This window comes from Drosophila rhopaloa, unplaced genomic scaffold (genome assembly GCF_018152115.1).
Source record: "Drosophila rhopaloa isolate 14029-0021.01 unplaced genomic scaffold, ASM1815211v1 contig_163, whole genome shotgun sequence".
Classification (NCBI taxonomy): Eukaryota; Metazoa; Arthropoda; class Insecta; order Diptera; family Drosophilidae; genus Drosophila; species Drosophila rhopaloa.
In genome coordinates, this window is record NW_025335043.1 from 4455733 (window position 1) to 4483293 (window position 27561).

The 27561-nt window shown below is 36.5% G+C and overlaps 3 protein-coding genes across 11 annotated transcripts; 1 reads left to right on the top strand and 2 right to left on the bottom strand.

Annotated features, from left to right (window-relative positions):
* Positions 1–246: 246 nt before the first annotated feature.
* Positions 247–3589, bottom strand: LOC108041002. The gene is made up of 2 exons (XM_017118751.1): positions 3339–3589; positions 247–3277 (listed from the first exon to the last, which is right to left on the bottom strand). The coding sequence occupies exons 1-2, from the start codon at positions 3421–3423 to the stop codon at positions 378–380; spliced, it is 2985 nt and encodes a 994-aa protein (XP_016974240.1). The 5' UTR covers positions 3424–3589; the 3' UTR covers positions 247–377.
* A 584-nt stretch (positions 3590–4173) lies between these two features.
* Positions 4174–27539, top strand: LOC108045593 (serine/threonine-protein kinase unc-51). Its single transcript, XM_044457557.1, is given in 13 exon segments — positions 4174–4863; positions 12587–12760; positions 22230–22317; positions 22481–22606; positions 23731–23804; positions 23870–24030; positions 24093–24229; positions 24290–24439; positions 24877–25655; positions 25657–26065; positions 26128–26264; positions 26388–26523; positions 26584–27539. Coding segments are annotated over 13 exon segments (2538 nt in total). The 5' UTR covers positions 4174–4773; the 3' UTR covers positions 26661–27539.
* LOC108039579 (keratocan) lies at positions 14429–20659 on the bottom strand. Of its 9 annotated transcripts, none has more exons than XM_044457561.1 (8): positions 20483–20659; positions 19262–19452; positions 16863–17062; positions 16551–16804; positions 15954–16229; positions 15525–15810; positions 15285–15446; positions 14429–15067 (listed from the first exon to the last, which is right to left on the bottom strand). In XM_044457561.1, exons 2-8 carry the CDS (start codon positions 19312–19314, stop codon positions 14913–14915), a joined length of 1386 nt encoding a protein of 461 aa, XP_044313496.1. In that variant the 5' UTR covers positions 19315–19452; positions 20483–20659; the 3' UTR covers positions 14429–14912. The 9 variants fall into 9 exon arrangements, with proteins under 9 accessions (XP_044313496.1, XP_044313494.1, XP_044313493.1 ...); XM_044457559.1 differs by having other exon boundaries at positions 20463–20659; XM_044457558.1 differs by having other exon boundaries at positions 20420–20659.
* Positions 27540–27561: the final 22 nt, after the last annotated feature.

A 27561-nucleotide genomic window follows, 5' to 3' on the forward strand; every position in this document is an offset into this window, starting at 1 on the left:
GCTAAAGAAAATACCAAATAATGATTTTAGAGAAAAATACGTTATAATATACTGTTATTTATTTGTGTCAATAATATGAATTTTAATAAAGATTTTATAAACAACATTTTTAAATAAACAAGAAATATGCATTTCAAAAACTATCAGTAATAAATATTTACTTAATTTTGAAAAGTGAATTACTTGAGATTCAGATTTCTTCGTAAAATTATAAATTTTATTTGTTCTCTTGGTTTGTTTTGTACTTATACTTATCTTGAGCTATTTTGATTTAAATGAATAATTCTTAAACTGTTCTATTATTAATGTAATAAAAAAGGGTAATGATATAAACATTCTCCTATTTTATATTCCACTAAAAAATTTGGAAACTATGTTTAATCTATTAAAGTAGAAGAAGATTTTCTTAGTTTTTGGTATAGTATATAAATTATCTCATTCGATGGGTAATTTTTCATAAGATTTTTTAAATAACTTGTTTTGGATCCTGCTTCATCAAAACATAGACGATGCAATTTTTCAAAGGTAGTACAAACATAAGTACCTGCACCATATAATATTTTACATAAATCTTTTGGCTTGAAAACTTTTTTTTTAGCTAGGAAGTGTTTTAAATAATTTTCACTATTAAAGCAAGATTGATGAAAATTTCTTAAAATAGAAGATGCATTATTTCCAGTCATGGACAATATACCAGCCAAATCACTTGAACTAAAATTAGCATTATAAAAATTATCTAAAAATATGGTTCTTTTACCTCTGCTGTCATAACAAATATCATGAAAATCTTTTAAAGCCGAACAAGCGTTATCTTCTGCTCCGTGTAATATGTTACACAAATTACTCAGCGAAAAGCCTTCTATATCATGTAAGAAATGACTAAGATACTTCTTTGACTTTCCCAAAAAGCAAAATTCGTGCAGTCTTTCTAAGCCACCTGCTGTTCCACTCAATAAACTACATAAATCCACTGGCTTAAAACCTATATCATAGAAATCATGTAAAAGTTTTGACTTTTCTCCTTCTTCATTAAAACAAACACTATAGAAGGTTTTTAAAATGAAAGAAGCACGAATTCCTCCTCTACATAAAATGGAGGATAGGTTACTTGGCTTAAAGCCTATATTATAGAAATCATCTAATAGTTTGGTTCTTTTTCCATCCTCATTAAAGCAGGCGTTGTGGAATTCCTTAAAAGCATCTACGGCTTTAGCTCCCGATCCACTCAAAATACCGGATATATTATGCATAGTAAAATTCTCCTCTTCCTTTCTCTTTATTAAATGCTTTAAATGTCGGGTTTTCTTTCCTTTTTCATCGAAAAAAGCATTGTATAAATCCTTAAATGACTTTGGAGCGTTAATTCCTGATCCACTTAAAATGCTGGACATATTAGTAAGATTTACTCCTTCTTTTTCGAGGGTTTTTAGGTATTGTGTCTTCTTTCCGTCGTCGTCAAACCAAAGATCACATAACTCTTTAAAGGCTTTAGGAGCATTCAACCCCCCACCATGTAAGATACTTGAAACGTTTTCAATGTTAACTCCTTCATTTTCTAGAGCTTTTAGTTGTCGGGTTTTCTTTCCATTTTCATCAAACCAAATGCTATACAAGTTTTTGAAAGCTTTGGGAGCATTAGACCCTGATTTACTTAATATACTGGACATGTTTGATAGGGTTATTCCTTCAGTTCCCAAACATTTTAAATATTTAGCCTTCTTTCCATCTTCGTCAAACCACAAGTTAAATAAGTCTTTAAAGGCTTTCGCAGCATTAGAGCCAGATCCACTTAAAATACTAGATATATTGGCCAGATTTATTTCCTCCTTTTCTAATGTTTTCAAAAACTGTGTTCTGTTCGCTTGATCGTCGAACAACAATTCATACAACTCTTTGAAAGATTTTGCCGCATTAGAACCTGCTCCATGTAGAATATCGGATATGCTTGTAAGACTTATCCCTTCTATTTCTAAGGTTTTCAAACAGTGGGATTTGTTACCTTGTTCATCGAACCACAGGTCATATAAATCTGTAAAGGCCTTTGCCGCATTTGATCCTGCCCTGTGTAGTATACTGGATATATTTGGTAAACTAATTCCGTTTTCTTCAAGAGATCTTAAATGTCGAGTTTTACGGCCATTTTCATTGAACCACAGGTCATACAAGTCTTTAAAAGCCTTCGCTGCTTTTGATCCTGCTCCACCCAAAATACTAGATACATTTCTTAAATTTATCCCTTGCTTTTCCAGAGTCTTTAAATATTTCGTTTTATTGCCTTGCTCATCGAACCAGATGTCATACAAGTCTTTAAATGATTTCGCAGCATTTGCCTTTGCTTTGCTTAAAATACCGGATACATTAGATAGATTTATCCCTTCCTTTTCTAAAGTATTTAAGTATCGTGTTTTTTTTCCTTGATGGTCAAACCATAGATCATACAAGTCTTTAAAAGCTTTAACAGCATTTAAACCCGCACCATTCAAAATACTGGACATATTAGGCAGATTTATTCCTTCTTTTTCCAGAGTAGTTAAATATTGCGTTTTATTTCCGTGTTCGTCAAACCACAGGTCAAACAAGTCCTTGTAAGCTTTTGCAGAATTTGATCCTGCTTTACTTAGGATACCAGACATATTCGGTAAATTAATTCCTTCTTCTTCTAGAGCTTTTAAATATTGTGTTTTATTTCCTTGCTCGTCAAACCACAGATCAAATAAATCTTTGAACGATTTTGCAGAATTTGATCCTGATCCACTTAAGATGCTTGACATATTTGATAAATTTATGCCATGCTTTTCCAAAGTGGTTAAATATTGTGTTCTATTTCCATGTTTATCAAGCCACAGGTTATACAGATCTTTGAAGGCTTTGCTGGCATTATTATATGATTTATCCAAAATACTAGACATACTTGCTGTCTTTATTCCTTTTTCTTTCAGAACTTTCAGACATTTTTCCTCTATTAATAAATTTAGGAATTCATTAAATGCGGGTGTTCCTTGCTTACCAACTAAATTTTTAGCGAATTGCATTTCCTCGTTATTGTTAAAATTAGCTTCTATACATGGTCTTTTAGAGGCTGTGGTATCTGTATCCTTAGCGGAACGTCTCTTTTTGGCTGTTTTGGGAACATTTTCAGGAGTTTTCTTGCCTGAATTCCTTGAATTTTTTCTTTCAGAGGGATTAACATCATTATTGGCCTTACTTACATTGACGACAGGCGTTTTCGACGCTATATTTTCTTTATCTTTTTGTAAGGATTTCAAAGATTCTTTGGCTAAAATAAAAAAATCACCTTGTTTTCATAAATTAGAAGAATTTTCCTTTACATTACATACCCGATTTCCGGCCTTTTTTTGATACACCCATTATCAACAATTCAAAATCAGCTGATTGCACGTGTATCAACAAATGATCTACCATGAACAGCCGCGAATCGCGGTGGTGTAATGTTTTATCTGCCTTCTGCCTTTTATGCTAATTACCAGTGCTTCCTGAGCTCAACGAATAATCGTGAGCTTATTTTGCCGGGTATTCTTTTAATTAAATGGATTTCACTTTTTGTTTTGTTTTGCTGTTTATCGCTCAACAATTGTTAGTGTTACCATGTGCATTTGCTTACATTTTCTCGACTATCGGAAAAAATACAAAAAGCTTTTTGATTCGGAAAAATTATTTCTCAACGAATCCAAAAATATCAAAGGTTTATTATTGTTTCCCAGATACATTTTTTTAACAACAAAGAGTTTAATATCAGAGCTAAATAATTAATGAAAACAGAAAATAAAATATTTGAATTCTAAGTTCATGCTTTGAAACGCACTTTCGAAAGCGCAAGAATTTAGAATGCTATTATTTTGTTGATGGAACAACTTATGTTTAATATATTTTATAAGAAAAGTCTAAGTTTATATAAAGATATGTAAACACGTCAAGTAACGATTTTTGTTTAACCATTTTTATAAACAATCGGGACTCTAAAACGCAAGAACGCTAATCTTTTTTATGAAATAATTAAATTGTATTTGTTCTCAAATTTGTAACACAAATTTAATATTTCTAGCCATATGAAATAATTTGAATTTTTTTATTTATTTCAGAGAACTTAATTTTAAGATTTAGTATATTTCCCCAGCTGAGGCGGCGTATTGTCTCTTGCCACCTGCAGCCACACTAGCCAACCCCACCACCACCACCTCGCTTAGTTGTGTTTTCGTCTTGCCTTTTTCCACTAGTCTCTCTCGCGAAGTAGTTGGAAAATTGAGATTTGCAAAGTTTTCGCTGGGACCAAAAGGACAAATTTTCTTACAACCGAAAGGAAATCATACAGTGCGTGCTTGCGAGTGTGTGTGCCATCAATCCTGTCGTGTGTGTGCGTGTATGTATGCAAGTGTGGGACCCCAAATTAAAAGCAATACCACACTAAAAAAAACCGACACAATCACACACGGAAAAGAACAGTTTAATTCAATTACAAGTAAAATTAAAGTGAGTGCGCGATAATTGTCAACTGGCCAGGTGGACAGCAAAATAAACGGAGGTGTTACGTGAAAAACCAGAGATCGTCGAGGGCTAAAAAATCCTTTTAGTGGCTGGCTGAAAGGAAAGAAATTGATTTTCCATTTTCCACAATTGCAATTGGAAGCAGAGAAGGAAAGAACAAGTGTGTGTGTGTGAGAGCGAGGGGGTGTCCGAGTGAAAGAGAGAGCGGGCGACGGAGAGAGCAGCACTTCCAGGCGTCGCATCCTCCTCCTTGTTAAATTGTCGCATGCAATGAATATTGTCGGGGAATATGAATATAGCTCCAAGGATATGCTGGGCCACGGCGCCTTTGCCGTCGTCTACAAAGGACGTCATCGCAAGGTAAGAGGATGAATACTTAAAAACAGAAATATCTTCCAACCACAATTCCAACATGGGAATTGGATTGGAAGAGATATCAAACCTTAACAACAACAATTCCGTCATATGTTATTAACCTGTTTTTCCACCAACTGATTCGTTGTTATTGTTTTCATTTTAATGCGGGGCTTGGTCGCATTTGTAAATAATACAATAACAAGCTCCAAAGTTATTAACAATGCGCCATTGTCAAAGATAAACACGCAGAAAACACCTAAAGCCAAAAGCCTCTCGCCAAATGTCGAAAATCAGCTGATCACAGTGCAGCTAAATATTAAAAATAGTGCAAATTAGAAACCAAACACAAAAAGGTCTTAAAACGAAAACATTGCCTGCTATTACACATATATACATATGTATAGAAAAGTTCTTAAAGTTCACAAAGCAATTATTCAGGTAGGAAAAATTACAGTAAAAATGTATCTTAACGATATAGCAAGATTTTACCTGCATTTTTACTGTCAGTTTATGACTAGTTAGAAAAACTATTTCATAGGAAATCGTTTAGTGCTTTGCTTATTTACTCTGTCTTTAATGTTAATATGCTAATAAATCATAATAAAATAATTATAATTACATATAATAAAATATTTATTATAGTTAATGGTCTAGAAAAAACAACTATTCAAAGTAGATTGGGTCCAACAACAATTTAAAAAATAATTTTTATGTTCCGACCCACTGTACCAAACCGAAGTAAATTTCTTACAGAAATCACAGCCCTTTTGTTGAGACCCAAGCATGGCTCCCTTTTTTTTTTTTGTTTTCTTCCACATTTGCGTTTTGCTTATTTTGTTTATTTTCTATAACCCTCTCTATATTTCTAAGCAAAATTTCGGTGACACACGCACGTGCGATTTCTTTTGGCGATACAAATAAAATACGCAAACACCACTGCGTAGGATAAATACATATACAAACTGATTGCGTTAGAAGTGTGTTGAACTATTTCAGGGTCATTTAGAAATAATGAAATCTAAACAATTGTAAGGCGCGGTTTGGGCCGCAAAAATTTCCAATCAGATTACAAAGTAAGCAAGCTGAAAAATAACTAAACGTATTTAAATCGTCACTACCTTTTAATTGCCTATTACTTGTTTATGGACGATTTAATTGCAAAAAGAGCCTTTGGCTCATTATTTGCAAATAATCAGTTAAATCTGCTGTGAATATTTAATATTAAAAAATCTTATTTCCCATAAATCATGCATAACGCCATAATAGGCCTTTTAAATTCTCGCCAGTTTAACCAGTTAGCCAAATACTGCAGGTCAAACAACTTTTATCATATCTCTTTCAAAAAAAAAAATACTTGTTTATATAAAAATAGTTAAAATGAAAAAAAAGGTCGCAAATTGTTGGTCATTAATATGGAATGACTGTTTTTTGTTTAATTTTCAGTATAAAAAGCAAAACAAATCAAAACAGCAGAAAACACGCAAAGTGAAAAGCTCGAAGCGAAAAGTTTTTCGAAGCGGCAACAGCTGCCAGATATTGCATCAGCTGTTTTCTGTATCCATTAAAAACACGCACCTACACACAAAATGTGTGTTTATCTCCTTTAACACAATATATACTTGAATTCCCATATGAATATGCCGACCAATTTTATCTCATACATATCAGCGTAGTTGTCATTATTTTTCTTGTTAACCGATCTTGTTTTATTGGTTTTAGTGCAACAAAGCAAAGAAAAAATGCTCTTATCAACGCAGTTGTGTGTTTTGTTTTTCTAAATTGCTCAAGTTCGTCTCGTCAGTAAATGAAATCACATTATTAATTACAAATGCAGTGTGACAACAACTACAATAGCAGTTACAATAACAATGGCACAATCGGTTCACACGTAGACCAGACATTCGTCTCTTTTTAATGACGTAAGACCATCTCTTTCTGTCAATTTGGATGTGTCGTTAATGGCTTGCCTTTCTCCCTTTTACTAACGATCTGTTGATTACATTTCGACTTTTTTCCTTTATTTTCTGTTCGTTAATCATTTAATGAAATCCCAAAGTGATAAGTGAATAATTGGGTTTTATATTCAATCTTCTTTACTTCTGCAAATAGAATGAGCCTTTTAAGTAATGGTTGTAATATATGACTTCCTTCTTTTTTTTTTTGAATTTCAAAATATGTTTTTTTTTCTTTTTAAAGTTTTTGTGTATTTTAAAAATGTATCAGTGATTTATTTAATCAAATTATAAATTGTATCTTTTATTGTCAAGTTGTATTGGGGTTGGTTTTAAATAGATTTGATTCTTCGCTGATAACAAATGCAGTTTGTGCATTTAATACAATTCAATAAAGTTTGTGTATTTTAATACTGTTTCTATAAATTAAATCCCGAAAATTATTGTAAGGTTTTTCGAGTGACAAAACTCGATATGTATTTTATAATGTTTCCATCCACTTAGCGCACTTTGACGACAGTTGGAATTCGAGTTGATCTCAGTTCACTTCCCGCCTCTTTCCTTTTATGGTTATTTCCAGTAACTGGTTTTGTGGTCCGGCAGTTTTCGATTTCTTTTCATGACTTAACGTCGCTGTAATCACTTGGGTTACTTAAGCAGCTCGAAGGACAAAGCATCGCGGAGTGCCTGGTATTTTAGTCTCCACATATGTGCCTTTTGCCTGCACGTGTTCGGAAAACTTGCTAAAAATAGTCGAACATGTGCAGCGACTTAAGATACACACCCAAAGAATACTCGAACTTGCGGACAGAAAAGGAAATCCTCCGCAGAGGATCTAAATGCGATTCCAAAAATAGATGACAAACAGCTGCGGTACTAAGTACCGTCTGGTAGTCTTCCTTTGGCCATGAATGAATCTATCAATCTTTATCCGGTGAATACGCTGGCATGTGGAAATCCAGACGACACGTGTTCCATAATTTACCGAACGAACGCTCCGTTTTATCGCCCGCCAATTGTGTAAGCTCAACGGCGGAATCATGCAAAAATTACGTTCTAAGCGTGTAATGTTTATTGTATTTTCAGTGCCCTCCCCTTCTAACATTGCGCAATATGCATATTCATATATGTTTTGTTTGTCTATAGCTAAAATGCAATTGCAATTTTACATTTGACTTTGTCTCCGCATTTTTACTTTATTTGTTGCATGTGGCCTCGGAAAATGCGTCTTGACAATGTCTATAACTATAAAGTGATATAGAGAATCCTCTTATCGTCTAGATTTCAAAATACTATAGTGATGGGACCTTAAATTGTTTTATAATGAAGCTTCGGGCCGGCCCCCATTAATATGATTAGAAAAACGCTTACGACCTTTAAAAGAAAATACTGTAAATTGATTTTTTGAAATTGAATCGATTGGACTTCATGATAATTTTGTATTTATAAAATTCTCTTAATGTAATTTATCTGTTGGAAAATGTTTTAACCAAGTTTTATGGATTAAAAATCTATTTTGTTTGAATTCATTGTTTTTATATCAAAATAAAACAACGGAAGTCTAATGTTGGTCAATAAAAATGAAAAGAAACCCATTCTATTAAATCGAAAGCAGCTTGGCAATTCGTGATGGTGGGAACAACAGGCTAAACACGTGCGGACCAAAACAAATCGAAATTAACGCCCAAATTATTCAGCAAATGCCGCCAGACTTCTTCCAGCATATCATATGAATTAGCCTAGGTATTTCTCACGCAAACTAGTTTGTCTTGTTCAGCTCCAGATCGGTGGTATTCTATATAAATTAACCGGCTGACTTGTGATCCGATCGGGCGTAAATTATGCGGTATTGAAATAAAAGTTTTGCGTCGCAAAAACATTCGAGAATTTCCGCGATATGTTTGCAAAGTTTACGGCAGCGATTAGATACATTTTCACCCGCCAAACCAGTTGAAGTTGTTTGTATCCATCAGATACGTTGGCCTACGATGATGTGCTGCACTTTTTTCTTTTGCTTTTGTCTGTGGCTTCACTCCTTCTCGCATTTTCTGCGCAATTATTATCTTTTTTTTTCGCCAGCTATTTTTGGCCAAAAGAAATGTTTTTCTTTCTTGTTGTTAGTTGAAAGGCCATTGCACCTAAAATACGGCAAAATAACAAATTTGCTTCGCCTTATCGAGCCTACCAAGTTCATTGAACCTCATTTTGGGAGTGGGTTTGCTGAAATATCCAACCAAATGCTGCACCCCGTGGCCTGGAGACTTTGAAGAGTTGCAGCGATCCCAGAGATCGGAGGTCTCGTCTCTAATTTCCCATTTTCCTCACACCAGGTGTGGTGGGGCAACTTTCCCATTCGCTTTTGACACAGTTTTCGCTTGCGCTGAGATGATTGAGGTGATTGGGTCAAGAACTGTTCGGTTTCCGTTGCCCGATGTCCGCAATTGTTTAAATGGGTAATCTAATCTCAGGCGTTTTTATTTTCTTAGACTAGAAGGTAAACACAATATAATGCAGTGACGTAAAGAAACGAAAATAATATTGTTTAAATAAATTTCATTCAAGATTTTCTTATAATGAATTGCCTTTTAAAAATGTATATTTTTGGATGTTAAAAAAATATACTACAATTTAAACAGAATATTGTGCAGTGACGTGGGAACCGAATATAATAGGTGTTTCAATGAATTTTATTCTGGATTATTTTGTCACAAAATACATGAAATTGAAAATTCGTTTTAAGGGAAAGTTTCATATTGTTTCGGCCAATACTTTAATCATTACGTATCTAAAAATATGTTTATGTCAGTAACCTAATCTTTTCTCACTGACCTGGTTCAATTGCCTTTTGTAATCTTGTAAAGTCACAGGTCATACACAATTAAACAATGCTAAATGCTTGGCAACAGATGCAGTTGAACTCGCATTAAGATTGTCTCAAACAAACAAAAGTGCAGGAGTCTGTTATCGGTCAGAAGCTGCAAGAATTGCTTGATTTCTTGCAGTTTACTCAAAAGGAATAAATAAAAATGCAAATTGTATAAATACATCTGCGAATGCATATTAAACAAGAAAGGAAAGCTAACTTCGGGCGGAGCCGAAGTTGAAATACCCTTGCAGAATATTCTGCAAATTATATTCTCCAAAATTATTCATTTGATGCATTTTTAATACTCATAAAAAATCCCACCTTCCTAACTTTAAAATCACCAAAGTTATTTCATTTCCGATCAATCAGTTATATGGCAGCTATAGGATATAGTCGGCCGATCCTTATGAAATTTAATATGTCGAATTGATTGGGCAAAAATAAAACCCATAGAAAATCCCAACTTCCTAACTTTACAAACACCAAAGTTATGGCATTTCCGATCAATCAGTTATATGGCAGCTATAAGATATAGTCGGCCGATCCTTATGAAATTTGGTAGGTCGGATTGATTGGCCAAATATAAAACCCATAGAAAATTCCAACTTTCTAACTTTACAAACACCAAAGTTATGGCATTTCCGATCAATCAGTTATATGGCAGCTATAAGATATAGTCGGCCGATCCTTATGAAATTTGGTACGTCGGATTGATTGGCCAAATATAGAACCCACAGAAAGTCCCAACTTTCTAACTTTACAAACACCAAAGTTATGGCATTTCCGATCAATCAGTTATATGGCAGCTATAAGATATAGTCGGCCGATCCTTATGAAATTTGGTACGTCGGATTGATTGGCCAAATATAGAACCCACAGAAAGTCCCAACTTCCTAACTTAACAAACAGCAGAGTTATGGCATTTCCGATCAATCAGTTATATGGCAGCTATAGGATATAGTCGGCCGATCCCGGCCGTTCCGACTTATATACTGCGTGCAAAGGAAAGAAGGGTGTGTGCAAAGTTTCAACTCGATAGCTTTAAAACTGAGAGACTAGTTTGCGTAGAAACAGACAGACGGACAGACGGACAGACGGACAGACGGACAGACGGACATGGCTATATCAACTCAGGAGGTGATCCTGATCAAGAATATATATACTTTATAGGGTCGGAGATGTCTCCTTCACTGCGTTGCACACTTTTGACCAAAATTATAATACCCTCTGCAAGGGTATAAAGATTATGTGCTTGGAGGAAAAACATATCGATTATCATTTCCATTCAAACAACGCGTGAACGCCGGCTAAGGTGATACGATATTATAAGGGGAAACCTATAGAATGTCTGGTGATATCTGCACCCAGTAGTTGTAAGTTTGTAGGGTATGCTGGGTAAATCAATTTAAAAATTTTGGTTCTTTAGATAGTTGTTTAAGGTTAAGAAACTCTCAAACTCTTAAGGAAACTAGTTTGAGATTAATATTTGAATAATGTACCAAACTTTCATAAACAACTTAAACCCCTTTAGATATACAGTTTATGGCGTCATAATCTATTTAGATATTTTGCAAAGCGCGCTTTATACAATGATTTATGCTCTTGATAGGATAAATTCCAGTCTATACTACCCCACCACACTTTCCACTATCCGTGCTGTGCTTCCTTGTAGTAGGCAAACTTGTTTAAATTTACACTTTCGTCTTTTGCTGTGGGCTTTAGTCAGGGGTAGACGGCGGAAAGAGCAAACACAGACAAAGAGTCATTGTCACCTGCTAAGTTGAAAGCAAATAAGGTGACCACATCCAGGGGACTCAGAGGAGAGGCATTTAACGACGTAGGCCTTATCAGTGGGGCGATTCAACCGGTTAAGTCAAATCAGCCCAGCCCGTTAGCTGGTGTGCCTGCAAGTCCGGGCCAAGTTCGTCACTCGAGCGCTCGAGTAAACAATCTTATTCACCGCAATAATGGGCCTGCACCTCCTCATTTTGCCTGCCCGCCGGTTGAATGCGTTTTTGCGTATCTAATAATAACATTTAACCGAGCGAGACCCTCCAAAGTGTTGTGAGATCGTGGCATTTGCATTTTCGCATTTCCCTGTTTCAGTTCGCGCTAATTGAAGCAAGCCAAAGACATTCGCTTAAGGAGAATGTAAACATTTGGAAGGCAAATTTATGGCAGCAGCTGGATGCAAAGATTATGGGTTTTAGATAAAGTAACACCATGAGAATGCAGCGCTTTTCCACAAGGACGAGGTCAACAACACAAGATCCAGAAAAAACTCGAAATAGTGAATATAGTGGATTTAATGGTTTATAGTTTATAGTTCTTTTCGCTTCTTACAAAAGTTAGGTAAGGACTGTATACAAAAAATCATTGGGCCTTAATAAAATACTTTAGCAATCCATATATTCGTACCGAACGTTTATTTAGAATAGATTTGTAAACAAATTAAAACTAGCATTCCAACATATGTAAATGCGCCGCATTTTCTGGCCCCTTTTAAACTTTGTTACCAGACAAATTTATTGTTGTGAATGGGATGGAATTTAACGCATATGATGAATAATTTTAAACATTTCATAGACATATAGAAAATTTAAAATCAGGCTAAGAAGCCCGAGAATCAAACAAAAGTTAAGTGGTAAATTGGTTCAAAAGTAAATGACCTATAAAAATTGTTTTATTTTGTGAAATAAAATAAATATATTTATATCATTCACACCAACATTTCTTTGTGATCGAAACTGAAAACAAATTTAAAATGGAAAACGTTTTAGTATTGTGCAAATTAAATTCCCATGCGAATAAATTGAGTCATTGTGCTGACTTTGGCTTGTAATTGGGTTAGCCGTTCAATGACTGTGAAGTGAGTAACCCAAAATTAAATTCGTTTCCTCTGTTACAGAAACACATGCCAGTGGCCATTAAGTGCATCACGAAGAAGGGACAACTGAAGACGCAGAATCTGCTGGGAAAGGAGATCAAGATCCTGAAGGAGCTCACCGAACTTCACCATGAAAATGTGGTGGCTCTGCTGGACTGCAAGGAGTCCCAGGATTGCGTCAGCCTGGTTATGGAGGTGAGTTTGGCATAAAAACAACATAAATATAACCGCATAGCGAAGCGATAAATTCATAAATATTTAATGATTTTATGGCTAAAACGTGTGTGATTCAGTTCAGTTTTTGTGGGATGGGAATTGCAAAGCAAAGTGCACGTCGGCCAGCTCCACGTCATTCCCCTCCCCCCATATTCCCACCACCACCTTCTTTAACCTCCTTCTCTTGACCAAAATGCTACGCCATTAATTGCGGAAGTTGCGAAATGAATTCGTAAACAAAAATAAAGTGAGAATAGAATGGTAAAAGCGTTTTGCACCGAATGGCTGCTACTCACTAATTCACTTGATTGAAATGTTTATATTTTAACTGACAGCTCGGGGAATAAACTTAAAATGATTATAGGAAACTTATAGCCAGGTAAATTGGGCAGTAAAATATTTAAAGTTTTTAATTGGGGAATTATAGTCTCTAAATGGTAATTTTGGCTATGAAGATGTGAGGCGCTTTTTAAAATCTTCAATTCAATAAGTTCCAAGGGTTAACCTATGTGGCAGTATTTCTAACAGGAAATACGCTACCAATTTGTCTATATAATTTGGTTTTTCTTTTACTTTTTTTGTTGTTTTTCGTTTTTGTTAATACGCATTTTTTTAATTCACACCAATTCAGGAGCTCATTGTGGATACCTATGTGTTTAACCTCAAGTTTGTTCAACTTAATTCAGGTTACAGGTGTTTGCATGCTTTTAGCTTTCAGTGTTGTTTATATACCATCTATTATCTTGAAATTAGGTCAAATGCTTGTGGCACGAGTATTAGCTTCCTTTTTTGAGCATTTTTACTGATAAGATTGGATAGCTTTGTTTTTTTTATGAATACCCTTGAAGGAGGGTTAGTTGGGTTATTAAAGTAGATATATAGTTAATGCAGTGAAATTACAAACTTAAAGATATTTAGAAGTTTGATTTCATTCAAATAAATTATTTTGATATGCCAGAACCATATGTACAAAAGACTAGGTTACCTAAAAAAAAATGATGTGTTTTTAAAATAGTTCAAAAATAGATCGAAAGCCCAATCTTTAATTTTTGTTTTATTTTTTAGTTCGCTTACCAACGCTACATTGTTGTGGCCACATACAAGATTGCATGTCATCGGCATAGGTGGAGCAAAATCAAACTGATTGGGGGTAAAAAGCGATAGGAAGGGAGTGTTTCGTTTCATCTGATGTTTATTGTAGTAGTTGGTACGTAGTCGTTCGTCTGACTTTGGCCCCATTCGCCTTGTTTGCTCTGTATTCTAATTTGTTTGCCACCGGGGAGACGGAGAGGAGTCCGCTGTTCCCCAGAATATAATCAGTTCGTTTCTGTGTTGTTGATGAATATTTATTGGTTCTGCGGCCACGTGTTATGCCACCCCGCTTTTCCCACCATTACTGGCTACTTTGGTTGGTCTGATTTGTTTGTTTATCTTGCCAATATTTTATGATGTGTTTATTAGGGGCTTATTTTTGTTGTCTGAGGATAAGTATGTGATAGGAAGAGGTTGGGATAACAATTCAAGTTATCAAGTGTTGTGTTTCAGAGTGAAAAACGTCTTTACAAAATTAAAGGTTTTAATAGGCTGTACTTACCCACGATAGTATTCTACATTTTTCCATTTTCTAACATTAAAACACCTTTCTTCTTTTTTACTATTTACAATAATCATTTTTATTGTATTTTGGCAAATGTCTAATGCTAAGAACTAAAGTATATAGTGGATACATTAATTTAAGTGTTGCGATGGAAATTTCATTTGAAACTAAACCTAGAACAATGCCAGGAGTTTGTGTAAGGTCCCATTTACCGAGCTGCTTCCCTAAAGAAAAGAACGCTAAGCGACTAGGCTGTTTAACCTACTCCGATTAAACAATAAAATCTAACAGCGGATAGGGGTAATTTTGTTCCTGGTAGCTTTTGTGCGGCAAACAATGTTTAGAAACTACAATTAGGTGTCACGACAGTTGAAATCAGAGTCATAGTAGTTAACTAATTAGCCATATACATATTCACGACGTATACCTATTTATATTCTATAAAAATGCCGGCAAAATGGAATTATTTCTCAAAAATGGAGGAATAGGATTCTCTTTTCTTCTTTGTTTGTTTTGGTTTTTTGGGAAGTTTTCTTAGGCTAGCTTATTCAATGGTATCTCCTCAGTGGGATGGACCTGATCCTTTGGCTCTGGTTTGCTAGTGCGGCAGCATTTGGTTTTGATGCCACCAATATCCTTGCGGCAAATAAGGCCGATGACGATGCCAATCACGGCCAAAGTCATGATGCCTAGGGAGAAATATTCAAGAAGTTAGTAAGGCTTATAAATGTGTGGGTATAATTTTCATAACTTAAACGACCAATTCAATTTTCAATATATATTATGAATTGATAGCTGTTAAATTAAATTTTCACACATAATAGTAGTTGCGGAATTTTTTTTAACATATTTTGAATACTATCACTGGTAGTTTGAGTTATGAAACTTAGGCAGAGAAGTACTTACAGATGAGCAGCGTGTTGATAGTCTCCGGGGAGATCTCCACCTGGTTGGTCTTCGTCTCGCCGGGTGATTCCACGCTAACCCCACTGCTGTTGGTCACGGTACTCAGAATTCCCGCCTTAGCCAACTCCGTGCTGTTGTCCATTTTTCCACGATTGCGATTTGCTGTATGGGATTAAGATGTAAAACGCCACGTTAGCAAGATGAGATATAATATGATGGGATATTGTTTAAAGTTCTCACCAGTTCTTGGCGTTGCTGGCGTGGAAATAACTGGCTTTGGAGTACTGGTGGCCACGATGGGAAGACCGGGACCCTTCTTAATCGGGGTTTCCGTGGGCAGAATCAGACTCTCGTTGAAGGAGGTGCCCACCACGAATTCATAGCAACTGATGTCAAAGTGGAGGAAATTTATGGTGTCAATGGAGTCCAACAGTTTACACAGCTTCTCAATGTTCTTCTGCTCCAAGTCTGGCAGCTTTAGTTTAATTATTTTTGTTAGCGGCGTAAAAGCTTTCGTATTGATTTGCTGTTGAAAAGAAAATGCAAGAGAGGGACAACTATATATGTGGTATCGCAAACACAGCTGTTTTGGGGCTGCGCCAACTATCGATGGAACGATAGCGCTCCAAAAACGATAGTGCTATCGCATTTTTGGCGCTCAATTCTCACCTGTTTGAAATCGTTCATGTTCAAGCGGAGTGTTTCCAGGGCACTCATGTTCTCGAACGTCTGCTGCGGCAATTCCGTCCAACTGCAATTGGTGCAACTGAACTCCAACAAATTGGGCTGGTTCAAAAAGGATCCATCCAGGCGTTGGGTTATGGAATTGTTGCTCAAATCGAGTAGGGTTAGTTCCTTGGCCTCCGAAAATGTGTCGGGATCGATTTTGGTTAGCCGGTTGTTGGCCAAACGTAGGCGCTGCAAACGCTCTGCGCCTTGGAAGACCTAAAAAATAAAATCCAGGAAATTAATTAAAGTGTGTAAATCGTGGGTAACTTATGCGTTTTTGTTTACTTTATAATTTGAAAGATGTTAAAGTTTGTTTGTTGAAAGATTTTCAGTTTTAAAATGGCTTTTGGGTAATACAAATTTTTAGCACTGTCTACAATTCCATAAAATAACGTATTTAACAGCACTTTTTAACATTAGCTCAATTAATAGCTCACAAAAAAGAACATTAAAAGTTTTGTTTTTTTTTTTCCTCATAATAACGAATAGTTAATTCAACAATTATAGAGCAAGTTTAGGAATAGTTGTATGGCTCACCTCCTTGTCTATGTGGCTGATCAAATTGTGATTCAGATTGATGTCCACCGCTCGGGAAAGATTGGCGAAATCCTCTGGCCTCAGTTCAGCAATTACATTGTGGCTCAGATCGATGATGGCAGCCGTTTTGGGCATGTCCAGAGGCACGTGGGTTAAATGGGCATTCGCACACTGAACGTATTTAAAGTCCTCCAAGCAGAGGCAGCTGCGCGGGCAACTGGGCTCCAGGACATGGTTACTGCGTCGGGGTATATCTGTAAAACAATACACCCTCTTACTCTTTTGGTCTTATTATCAAACAACATTACTCACTAAATATTGGTCGAAATGTGGTGGTGGTCGATGTGGAGGATGATAGTGGCATCAGTCTATTTTCTGCTGTCTCCGGCGCTTCATCGCCTGTCGATATCCCGCTTACATCATCATCACTATAATCATCGTAGTTCTCGGAGAAATCGGCCCCTCGATTTGCCTCCTCACTGCCCGCTGGTGCAGCATTTGTGTGGCTAATGCTGGAAAATTGCATTTTAAATTAATACTAATTAGGGACCAGTGTAATCAAGCAATATCCTATTACTTCTCAATGTTTAAAGACTTTTAAATCATTTAATTTCAAACAATTTCTCATTATTTATGCTGAAAATCTCAAAGCAGTTAGATTCCAACCGCATTCGCAATTCTGCTAGAGCAATTACTTTACAAATTTGTAAAGTGGTTTTACCAAAAACCCAAAATTGTCAATATTTGGCTTTAGATTGTCAGTTCTAAGTAGATTGTGCTTACATCATTCACGTCTTGAAGGCGCACACACCTCGCTAATTTGTCCTGAAATCGCTCTTGACCTATTTTGTTATAGCCACGCCATAGTCACACACAGAAACGTTCGTTTTCCCCACTATCATTATACGCTTTTGTTTATGTTTGCTCCACGAAAGAGCATGAATGAGTATACGGACATCTGTGAGCAAACATACATATATGTACTTTTCTAGACAGTTGTGGGCAAAATAATAGCCCATATATTAATACAAATTAATTTAGTTTGTACTATTAAATTATTCAAAATCTACTAGTTGATGAAAGGATCATTTGTTTTATATTAGTTAGTTATATTTAGTTATTTCTATAAAAAAAAATGGGATTATGGTAAAGTATTTTTTTGTTGGTGTATAATTAAAAAAAAAATCAAACAAAAGCCATTTGAATGTATACATTTTTTTATACCGTATACTTTTTTTAAATGATCCTACATTTTTGAGACTTACTGTAGATATTTTAGTAAAAAACAAACAGCCGAAACCCGTTTACTTCATGGCAAAAAAGACAACTTGACCGGTTTTTTTCACGATTTCGTTTACTCTCACTTTTTTTATGTTTTGTTTTTGCTTTGACTTGAACCATCCCTCTTCATTTTTTGCGACTTGGCTCGCCTGATTCTAAATCGTTCGTTATCCTGCTTTAGGCGACTTCGGTTCTAGTGGATGTGTGAAAATAGGTAAGAATCGGGTGGTAGTGTAGTTCAAGTGAGTCTTAAAACTGCCTTATGGAATTCTCTTCAATTGCGTGACTTTTGAGTGAAGTTTCAATGATACTCGTCAGGCCATAAAAGTGCTTAATTTGACGGGGCAAACGACTTTTAAAACCGAATCTAGTTGTTTAAGGGTTTGGTTCCGCAAAGAGTTGATAAGAAATGCATTTATTGATATATTTCTACTGGATAATAAAGATATAAAATCAAACGTAACCGAATCGCCTTCAAGCTTCGCCTCACTTAAGTTAATGCCTATTGCGAAAGAAATTTAAACTGTATCTAAGCATGACGACCTACTCAACGTAATTCCCTTGACTACTTCAAGTCAAATGAGTAAAATTAGAAGCGGCGAGCTCAAAAGCACTCTATTTTGACATTTGATTTGGAGTGGCTGAAAAAGCAAGAAAAGGTTCAAAAATCAATAAGGAAAAGTTTTGAAGAACACTGGAGAAATATTCGTGATTTATTAAAACATTACTGATATTAAAGGGGAAAATTAAAATAAGGATATTTTTAAAATATTTTATTATAATTTAACAAACATGTTAATTTACAGAACTAAATTTTATTTTAAGTTTATTTTTCTTCCGTGTAGTCGACCAAAATAGGAAATGGCTAAAACAAATCTGAGTCATAAATTGATTTTACTACAAAAGAGGAAAAGCGAGACAGTTGTAAATTTCAGCGCTATTGTGAATGGTCCGCTATTCGTCAAGGAATTCCAACCGCTGACCAAACACATATGATAAGGAAAAACGGTATAAATTATCGGGCAACAGCGGATTGATATTATTTTTATCAGATTGTGTGATATGATTAGGTAGAGTGTATATTCATGCACCTAATATATAATAGGCAGCAATTAAGAGCTGTTGCCGTGGACTATCAATAAAAAAGTTGCTTTTTTTTTATAACCCCATGCGTGAGTATTCCATTCGGCATTGATATCTCAGTGGTGAGCGGGTCAAAGTCCCGTTATTCAGGTTCACCTGTCGTTACTTCGATTTGAGTGAATTAATCATTACGAATGTTGCTCAACGGAAACTTTGCCCCTTGTCTTTCGTTCGTTTCCTTTAATAAATAAATGTATTACTTTTCCGAACCCCATAAGAATTTCAAATTTTCTGTGTAAAACACATCGATATACATATGTAAACATTTATTGAAGTTTGATTTTTACCTTACGCTTAGTAAAAATATTAAGAGTAATCCAAACTTGTAATACACGTGCATTATTATTGTTTATTGTTATTTGTTTAGCTTTTGTTTTCACTGCGTTTTCAAAGCTAGCTGTTTATATTTGTGTTTATTTATGGGATTTCATTTCATTTTCTTAGTATTGCGAAAGTTTTTGATGTGAAAATTTGCCAGCTGAAAATAGATTCGATTAATTTTTCTGAGGTTTATTTTTGCTTTGTTTTGCCACTTTGCACTTTTAATGTTGTTCTGTTTTGGTTTTAATTAATATTTTCACGAGTTATTTATATTTGCATTTGCCGGTTTACTTTTGCAAAAACTCAAATTTTTTGCGAATTTTTCACTCCGCTCCCACAAACTGTTCCAATCGCTGTCGCCTCTCAACTGAGCAAAAAAATCGCCAGCAAATGCGATGGAAAGACTGAACAGGTGTGTGTGAGAGTCAAAGAGAGTGAAACCCCAAAACATTATCTCTCTCCCCTTTATCTCTTTTTTTTAATCTCTCCCATGTTTTGTTTAATGTTTAGCCGTTATTGGTAATCTTATCAGTTCTCGGTATTAATTTCTATGTACCTCACTCTCTCTATTTTTGTTTTGTTTTCAAGCAACTTTATGTCAATCAAAGTTTTAATTGTCGTATAAAAAATGTAAATTATAATATAGTTGAAAACTTAAAGATTAAATTAAATGTTAAAAGTAAAATGTAAAACTTTATTTTATAGATTTAAATTAAAAAGTGATAATAATTAAACTTTATTCATTTTTTATTAAAGAGTAATGTATATGTTGGTATACTGATATATATTATATAAACAAATATTATGTCATATTATATTGAGTAGAAAAGAAAGCTATGTATAATTAAATAAATAGTTTTAATCATAAATTGAACAATAATTTTTTTGTATCAATTATTCACTTTACTTTTGGTAAAAAGGATTGTGTCTATTCACAGTTTATTAACATAGTTACTATAAAATGTAAATGACTGAGCTGAATCATTCCGATTAAATTGGACGTGATTTCACTGATAAGTTTGTTTAAATATTTCATTGGGTAGCACTTGATTCACCTAGAACTAAATTAAACTCTTGTTTTAATTCCGTTCCATGCGTCTTTGTGTTGTGATTACTGTGTGTACAATTTATAGAAGCTTGCTTTTTATCGCCTAGCAATATGTTGACCTTTAGTCCATTGCGTTTACTTGAAATAACTCGCGTTGTTTTATATTTTTATATGTAGTAAGTTGGGGAACACAGATTTATTTTGGTAGCGATAGGGAATTTAGCTTTTGGGTTTCACTATCTGATTTATATATCTTTGTTTTTATTATAACATCTTTTTTGTGGGTTTTTACAGCGCGAAGCGACGTGCGATAGGTGCGAACGTCGTTTTGAAAATGAGCTTCGAATGAAACCGCAGAAGCGGAGAGCTCAAAAAGTCGAGGTCTAAAGAGTTTGTTCTCTTGGCTTTCAAAGCTCTCTTTATAATTATTTCTTGAAAAGCAAGAGAATCCAAAGTGTTTCTTTAATTACGCAAGTGCATTTTCCAATAAACCGCTGACTCATGCGCACTTGTTGCCGGGAAATAAATATAAATTTTAAATTCTGTCTGGTGCTTCATTTATTTTATCCGTTTAAAATTCCACAAAAAACCCTCCATATAGCGAGTGTTTCCCCATTTCGTTGGAACTTTTACTTTTATATTAATGTATTGCCATTGCCTGATGTCACTTTACATGTCAATGACTTTTTTAATGTTCTTTCTCTTCGCCTCTCTTCCGCGTCTTCACAAAAAGCGAGTGAAGTGAAATCTTTTGTCATTTCAATTTGGCTTTTTAATTGCCTAATGTTTCTGTTGTTGCTGTCATTGCTGGCTTTGTTTGCTCATTAAATTGTAAGTGGTGCATATATTTTCTCATGGAAAACAAAAAATCCATAAAACTGCCCGACACACACATTGCTCTGTGGGTTTTGACTGTTTGTGGAATACTATAGACATGTCTTTGATTGGCGCCTCAAGGTCAAAAATCGCAAATCCTTTTTGGCATGATGTTTTGTCCAAAATAACAGCATTTTGGAGAAACGGGTTCTCTTCATTTACATTTGGCCGAGGGTTGGTTACACAATTCCTTGTAGTTCCAGTTTCAGTTGTATTAAACCCTTTTCAGGATTCAAAATTTTTCTAAACGAAAAAAAACTTATTTTTAATTTTAATAGTTTTTTAATTAATTAATTTTTTTTTAATAAGTCAAAAACTCTCAGAATGTTATTTAATGAATACTTGGTTAGAATAGTTATGAAAAAAAATATAAATAGGCTAATGATAAAGTCTTGCATTTAATTTTAAATTGTTCCTTTAAAAATAATAAATTTGGATAAGTCAGAAAAAGGACATTCTATATATATATTTTTTTTTTTAATATACCCGCTGACTAGATAAGTTGTTTTAATGAGTCATTTTCAGAACTTCAAAGTTAATTTTTTAATTTCAAAGCAATATAAATAAAATCTTTTTCCGAGTGCCATACCCATTTCAATCCCCTTGTTTTCTCTATTGCCGAAATAAACCGGAACTGAAATTTTGTTATTTAACCGACAAAAGAAAAGCAGCTGGCTGATCCATAAACACATTTCCCTAATTCCAGTTCTTGATTAAGAAAATTGCCACAAATCATATTCGCTATGACCTTGCTGTTTTCTATGAATGTCTGTCGTTTGGACAAAAGACGCGCAGCTGAAAGGCGAAGACCGACTGATTCTCGGGGCTCTTGCATTTTCGCACTGATTGGACTTAATTCATTTGCATGGGTCGCATTTTACTGTATTTGGGGTCCGAGGAGATTTATGTGCGCACTGAACTCTTGACTTGTGCCTGAGGAGGAAGCTCTCTTAATTGAATTTTCCACTTAGCTCTACTCACTCTTTTTTTGTGACAATTTCTCTTTACAGTACTGCAATGGTGGCGACTTGGCGGATTATCTGAGTGTTAAGGGAACGCTGAGCGAGGATACCGTCAGACTCTTTCTCGTGCAACTAGGTATGATCGGATTGTCGAGATCCTAACCCTAACTTAAGTTTATGAATAAGAACCGCAACTTAACTCCTTATCAATCCCTCAATTGAATGATATTTTATACCATGCCTCTAAAATTCACAGACATTTTAAGACTTACCTCAATTTAATTTTCCCCTTATTGCAGCTGGTGCTATGAAAGCACTTTATACCAAAGGAATTGTGCATCGTGATCTCAAGCCACAAAACATTTTGCTATCGCACAATTATGGCAAAATATTGCCAGCTCCATCGAAAATAACCCTGAAAATTGGTAAGTTAAATAAATAAATAGTATAATAAAGCTTACAAAGCTTAATCTTCACCTTCACTCTTTTGAAATTTTTATACCCTTGCAGAGGGTATTATAATTTTGGTCAAAAGTGTGCAACGCAGTGAAGGAGACATCTCCGACCCTATAAAGTATATATATTCTTGATCAGGATCACCTCCTGAGTTGATATAGCCATGTCCGTCTGTCCGTCTGTCCGTCTGTCCGTCTGTCCGTCTGTCCGTCTGTCTGTCCGTCTGTCTGTCCGTCTGTCTGTCCGTCTGTCTGTTTCTACGCGAACTAGTCTCTCAGTTTTAAAGATATCGAATTGAAACTTTGCACACACCCTTCTTTCCTTTGCACGCAGTATATAAGTCGGAACGGCCGGGATCGGCCGACTATATCCTATAGCTGCCATATAACTGAACGATCGGAAATGCCTTAACTTTGGTGTTTGTAAAGTTAGGAAGTTGGGATTTTCTATGGGTTTTGAATTTGGCTAATCAATCCGACATGCCGAATTTCATAAGGATCGGCCGACTATATCCTATAGCTGCCATATAACTGATTGATCGGAAATGCCATAACTTTGGTGTTTGTAAAGTTAGAATGTTGGGATTTTCTATGGGTTTTATATTTGGCTAATCAATCCGACATGCTGAATTTCATAAGGATCGGCCGACTATATCCTATAGCTGCCATATAACTGATTGATCGGAAATGCCATAACTTTGGTGTTTGTAAAGTTAGGAAGTTGGCATTTTATATGGGTGTTATATTTGGCCAGCCAATCCGACCTACCAAATTTCATAAGGATCGGCCTACTATATCCTATAGCTGCCATATAACTGAACGATTGGAAATGCCATAACTTTGGTGTTTTTAAAGTTAGGAAGTTGGGATTTTTGATGAGTATTAAGAATGCATCATATGAATAATTTTGGAGAATATAATTTTCAGAGTATTCTGCAAGGGTATATCAACTTCGGCTCCGCCCGAAGTTAGCTTTCCTTTCTTGTTTTTTTGTTAAACTGGTCATTACTTAGTTTTTTTATATGATCATCTTTTAGCTAGAAATTTAAAGTACTTTCTTAACTTGAAAAGACTTAAACTCGTTTATCTTACAGCCGATTTTGGGTTTGCTCGTTTTCTGAACGAGGGCGCCATGGCAGCCACTCTGTGCGGCTCTCCCATGTATATGGTAAGTGTTTATTATACCCAAATCAAAAGAAATCAAAACTAATAATGTATATCGGGATTCTACAGGCTCCCGAGGTGATCATGTCGCTGCAGTACGACTCCAAGGCGGATCTCTGGTCGCTGGGAACGATTGTCTACCAATGTTTGACTGGCAAGGCGCCATTCTATGCACAAACGCCCAACGAACTAAAGTTCTACTACGAGCAGAATGCAGACCTGGCGCCAAAGTAAGATGTCTTTAAATATACCCAATCAACCAGAAGATGATACAAACCTGATTTCTTTAAAGAATTCCAAGTGGCGTGTCACCGGAGCTGAAGGATCTGCTGTTGTGCCTCCTGCGTCGCAACGCCAAGGACCGCATCTCGTACGAGAGCTTCTTTGTGCACCGCTTCCTTCAGGGCAAGAAGGCGGCCGCGTCGCCAGGTGAGCCAAGCCAAGCAGCCAACCTGCGGCGGCGAGTCTCTAAGAGTGGTGTTCTTGCAGTTGACATGCCACCGCTGGGCGGAACCCCGCCTGCCAAGGCCAAGAGTCCCTTGCAGCAGCAGCTGGAGCAGGAACTGCAGCTCTTCAAGCTGGCCGAGCAGCAGCAGAAGGAGCGCGAGGAGCTGGAGGCCCAGGAGGAGGAGAATACTGGTAGGTGTCCTTAAAGATCCTGCAAAGATATTTTGTTTACCAAGTATATATTAGTCACTTCTAAAAGGTTTTCCTTAATTATTTTAAACGACCAGGTTTAAGAAAACCTCACTAAACCTGAATACAGGTGATAATTCCTGAAGAAAATACACAAATTAGCACTTGGCCTTACCTAACAAATCGTTGTTAATTTTTAAACTAGCTAAAGAGGTTCAATTAAATGAAAAAGTGTGCCAAATTAAGAATTTTTAATGTTAATGACATAAATTGAAAAACATTAATTTAATATTAATCACACTAAATCCTTATCACTCAAAGGACAACTTAGATTCATGAAAACCTTAACTTAAATCAAATAGTTCTATAAAATTTATAAATTAATTATTATCATCATTATTCATTAAACTAAATGCTCATTCAATATTTTATTTTTTTAGTTTCCGTGGTGGCCAATCCGGCCATTTGTGCCACCATTACCAACGTGGGTGTGCTGTGCGATAGCGAGAACAACAGCGGATCGTGCAGTTCCCACGAGGACTCAGATGACTTTGTGTTGGTTCCCAAGAATCTTCCCGAGGATCAGCGCCAGGGATTGGCCCAGGCCCAGGCCCAGCCCGCTTCCGGTGGCCAGCGTCCACAGCCGCAACAGAATCAATCCAGTCCGCCGCGCCCCAGCAGTCTGCCCATCTCGGAACCCAAACCAGTGCCGGCACCAGCTCGTCGCCAGGTGGCTAACAATCCGGCCAGCTCTCCAGCCAGGCAGGGTTCCGGACCGCTGACGGTGGCCACTTTGGGAGGCCAGCAGATACCCCGATCGCAGCCCATTAGCGTGAAGCAACCGCGACCGGATCAGCGCAAGAGCAGTGTGAGCAGTGACATCAACTCGATCTCGCCGCCGGCGGTGCAGTTTGCGATTGGAACGCCGCCCACGCGGATGCGTTCTGCCTCGGGAGGATCTCTGTCGGAGACACCGCCGCCGCATGCACCGAGCACCTGGCAAGTATCGCCGGGACACTCGCAATCGCCATTGCGAAGGAGTGGCAACAGCTCCCCTGTTTTGCCGTCCGCAGCGCTTACAAAGCTACCCACTTTGGGCAGTCCCACTATGCTGGTGGCTCCAGGTTCCCTGGGATCGATTGGCTCGGCGGGCAGCGGATCGGAGAACAATAACCAGCATCATATGCTGGGACCGCGAGCCTTTACGCTGCCCGAACTGGGGGGCCACTGGTGGGCTACACAGTCTGCTGGACACAGGTGTCGGCGGTGGTGGGGAACATCATGCATTCCAGGCCCCAGAGCTTTCGGAGGAGACGCTGATGGATCGCGAGCACAACGAGACTCTGTCCAAGCTGAACTTTGTGCTGGCCCTCACCGACTGCATCCAGGAGGTGGCCGACTCGCGGTGTGCTCCGCTCTCCACGCTCATGGTGGCCGGCAGTCAGTCGGCGGCAGCAGCTGCGGCGGCGGATGCCCAGCAGATACCGCCACACGCTCCGGAGCACTGCAAGCGGGCAGAGCGCCTGGTGCTGCTCGTCCGAGGACTGCAGCTCCTCTCGTCCGGCATGAATCTGGCCTCCCAGCAGTTGCGCAATGGCCAGCTGAAGCCGTCGTCCAATGTGAAGAATGGTGAGTGGATGGGTTCCTTAAGCATAGCATGTCCTTCTACAATGTTTATTGGTTACTCCTAGCTTTGCTCACCATGAACGCCAAATACCGGAGCATGCTGTTCGAATCGAAGCGACTCAATGGCAGCGGTCTGTTGCAGAAAGCGAATGCATTTAATATTACGGCGGACAAGATTCTGTACGACTATGCTCTAGATATGGTAAGAAAAACTTTATTGAAGTTATTTTATAAACCAGATAATGAAATAATAGACTTTTTTTTAATACTTAGTTTATCGTGTTTTAAAGCCCATTAATTCCTAATTTTTGTTATAAAATTATAGTGTCAAGCGGCTGCTTTGGATGAACTATTAAAGAACACCAAGAATTGCTTTGAGCGCTACAACACCGCTCATATTCTGCTGCATTCATTGGTACAAAAGTGCAATCATCCGCAGGACAAAATGCTGCTGAACAAATGTAGGTTGCTAACAAATTTTAATAAATTATTTAATAATGGAAACTTACATTTCTCAATAGATCGCGATGCCGTTGAGAAGCGTTTGAGCATATTGCAGCAGCATGGCTACATATATGTAACCGATGAGAATGCTTAAGTATTCGGGGCAGAAAGAGCTTTATTCCAACCATGAAACACCGGCAATCTTCACAACATCAACAACATTTCCTTAAGTTATTCACCGTTTCGTTGGGAGTGCAAACATGTGATTGAAACAAAAACTACACTATCCATACATAGACATACCGACAAATAATTTAACCACCACCCACAAATCGTTTCTGGCGTTCTCAGACCCCAAAAAAACTGTCCAATGTAAATAGTTTGAGCTATGCAGATGTATGTAGTTTTTGTTTTTCTATATAATTTTCAGCCCTTGCGGCACCCATAATTGTTAAAGCTTATATTGAGTGCAGAAGCAACATGAATAAGGGCAGATAAGAGTCCATATAGTTGTAAGATAACAATAATATAATATATATATGTTTACATATATATATATACAACACGAAAGCTAACTAAGCAAACCACATTACATAACGTAAAGGGCAATATGCAAGCCAAACTCAGTTTAATTCTATGTTTTAAGAAAGAAGCTGCAGAACCCAGATCCATATATCATGTGCTAGAATTTTCCCCGTAGTTTTAATGCCTATTTTCTTATTTAACAATCTAATATTCCCTCTATTATAATATTACAAACATACCATACAATATTTATGGCTGCACTACACAAACATGTTTACAATGTGCTATGTTCATAGTTTTTAGTTAGGTCTTTTCTAAAACAACTTTAAAGAGGTATTTAATTTTATGACGAAGTTTATATTTTAAAGAAACTTTTTAAGTTTTTCTACAACCGAAGCCCACAAAACTTTCGAAAAAATCTATATATGTATATGGTATACAAAAGAGAGAAACACATAAGAGTGTATAAAAAGGAAAATAAAATATCGATTTGAACTAATAAAAAGTACTAAGGAAAATCGTATAAAATT

Excerpts from the sequence above, each read along its gene's own strand:
- LOC108041002 (XM_017118751.1), bottom strand. The coding sequence starts at position 3,423 with ATGGTAGATCATTTGTTGATACACGTGCAATCAGCTGATTTTGAATTG. Across the intron at positions 3,278-3,338 it reads AAAAAAAGGCCGGAAATCGG|CCAAAGAATCTTTGAAATCC; the intron begins GTATGTAATGTA and ends TTTTTATTTTAG.
- LOC108039579 (XM_044457561.1), bottom strand. The coding sequence starts at position 19,314 with ATGCACGTGTATTACAAGTTTGGATTACTCTTAATATTTTTACTAAGC. Across the intron at positions 15,811-15,953 it reads ACATGAACGATTTCAAACAG|CAAATCAATACGAAAGCTTT; the intron begins GTGAGAATTGAG and ends TCTTTTCAACAG. Across the intron at positions 15,068-15,284 it reads TATCAACACGCTGCTCATCT|GCATCATGACTTTGGCCGTG; the intron begins GTAAGTACTTCT and ends ATTTCTCCCTAG.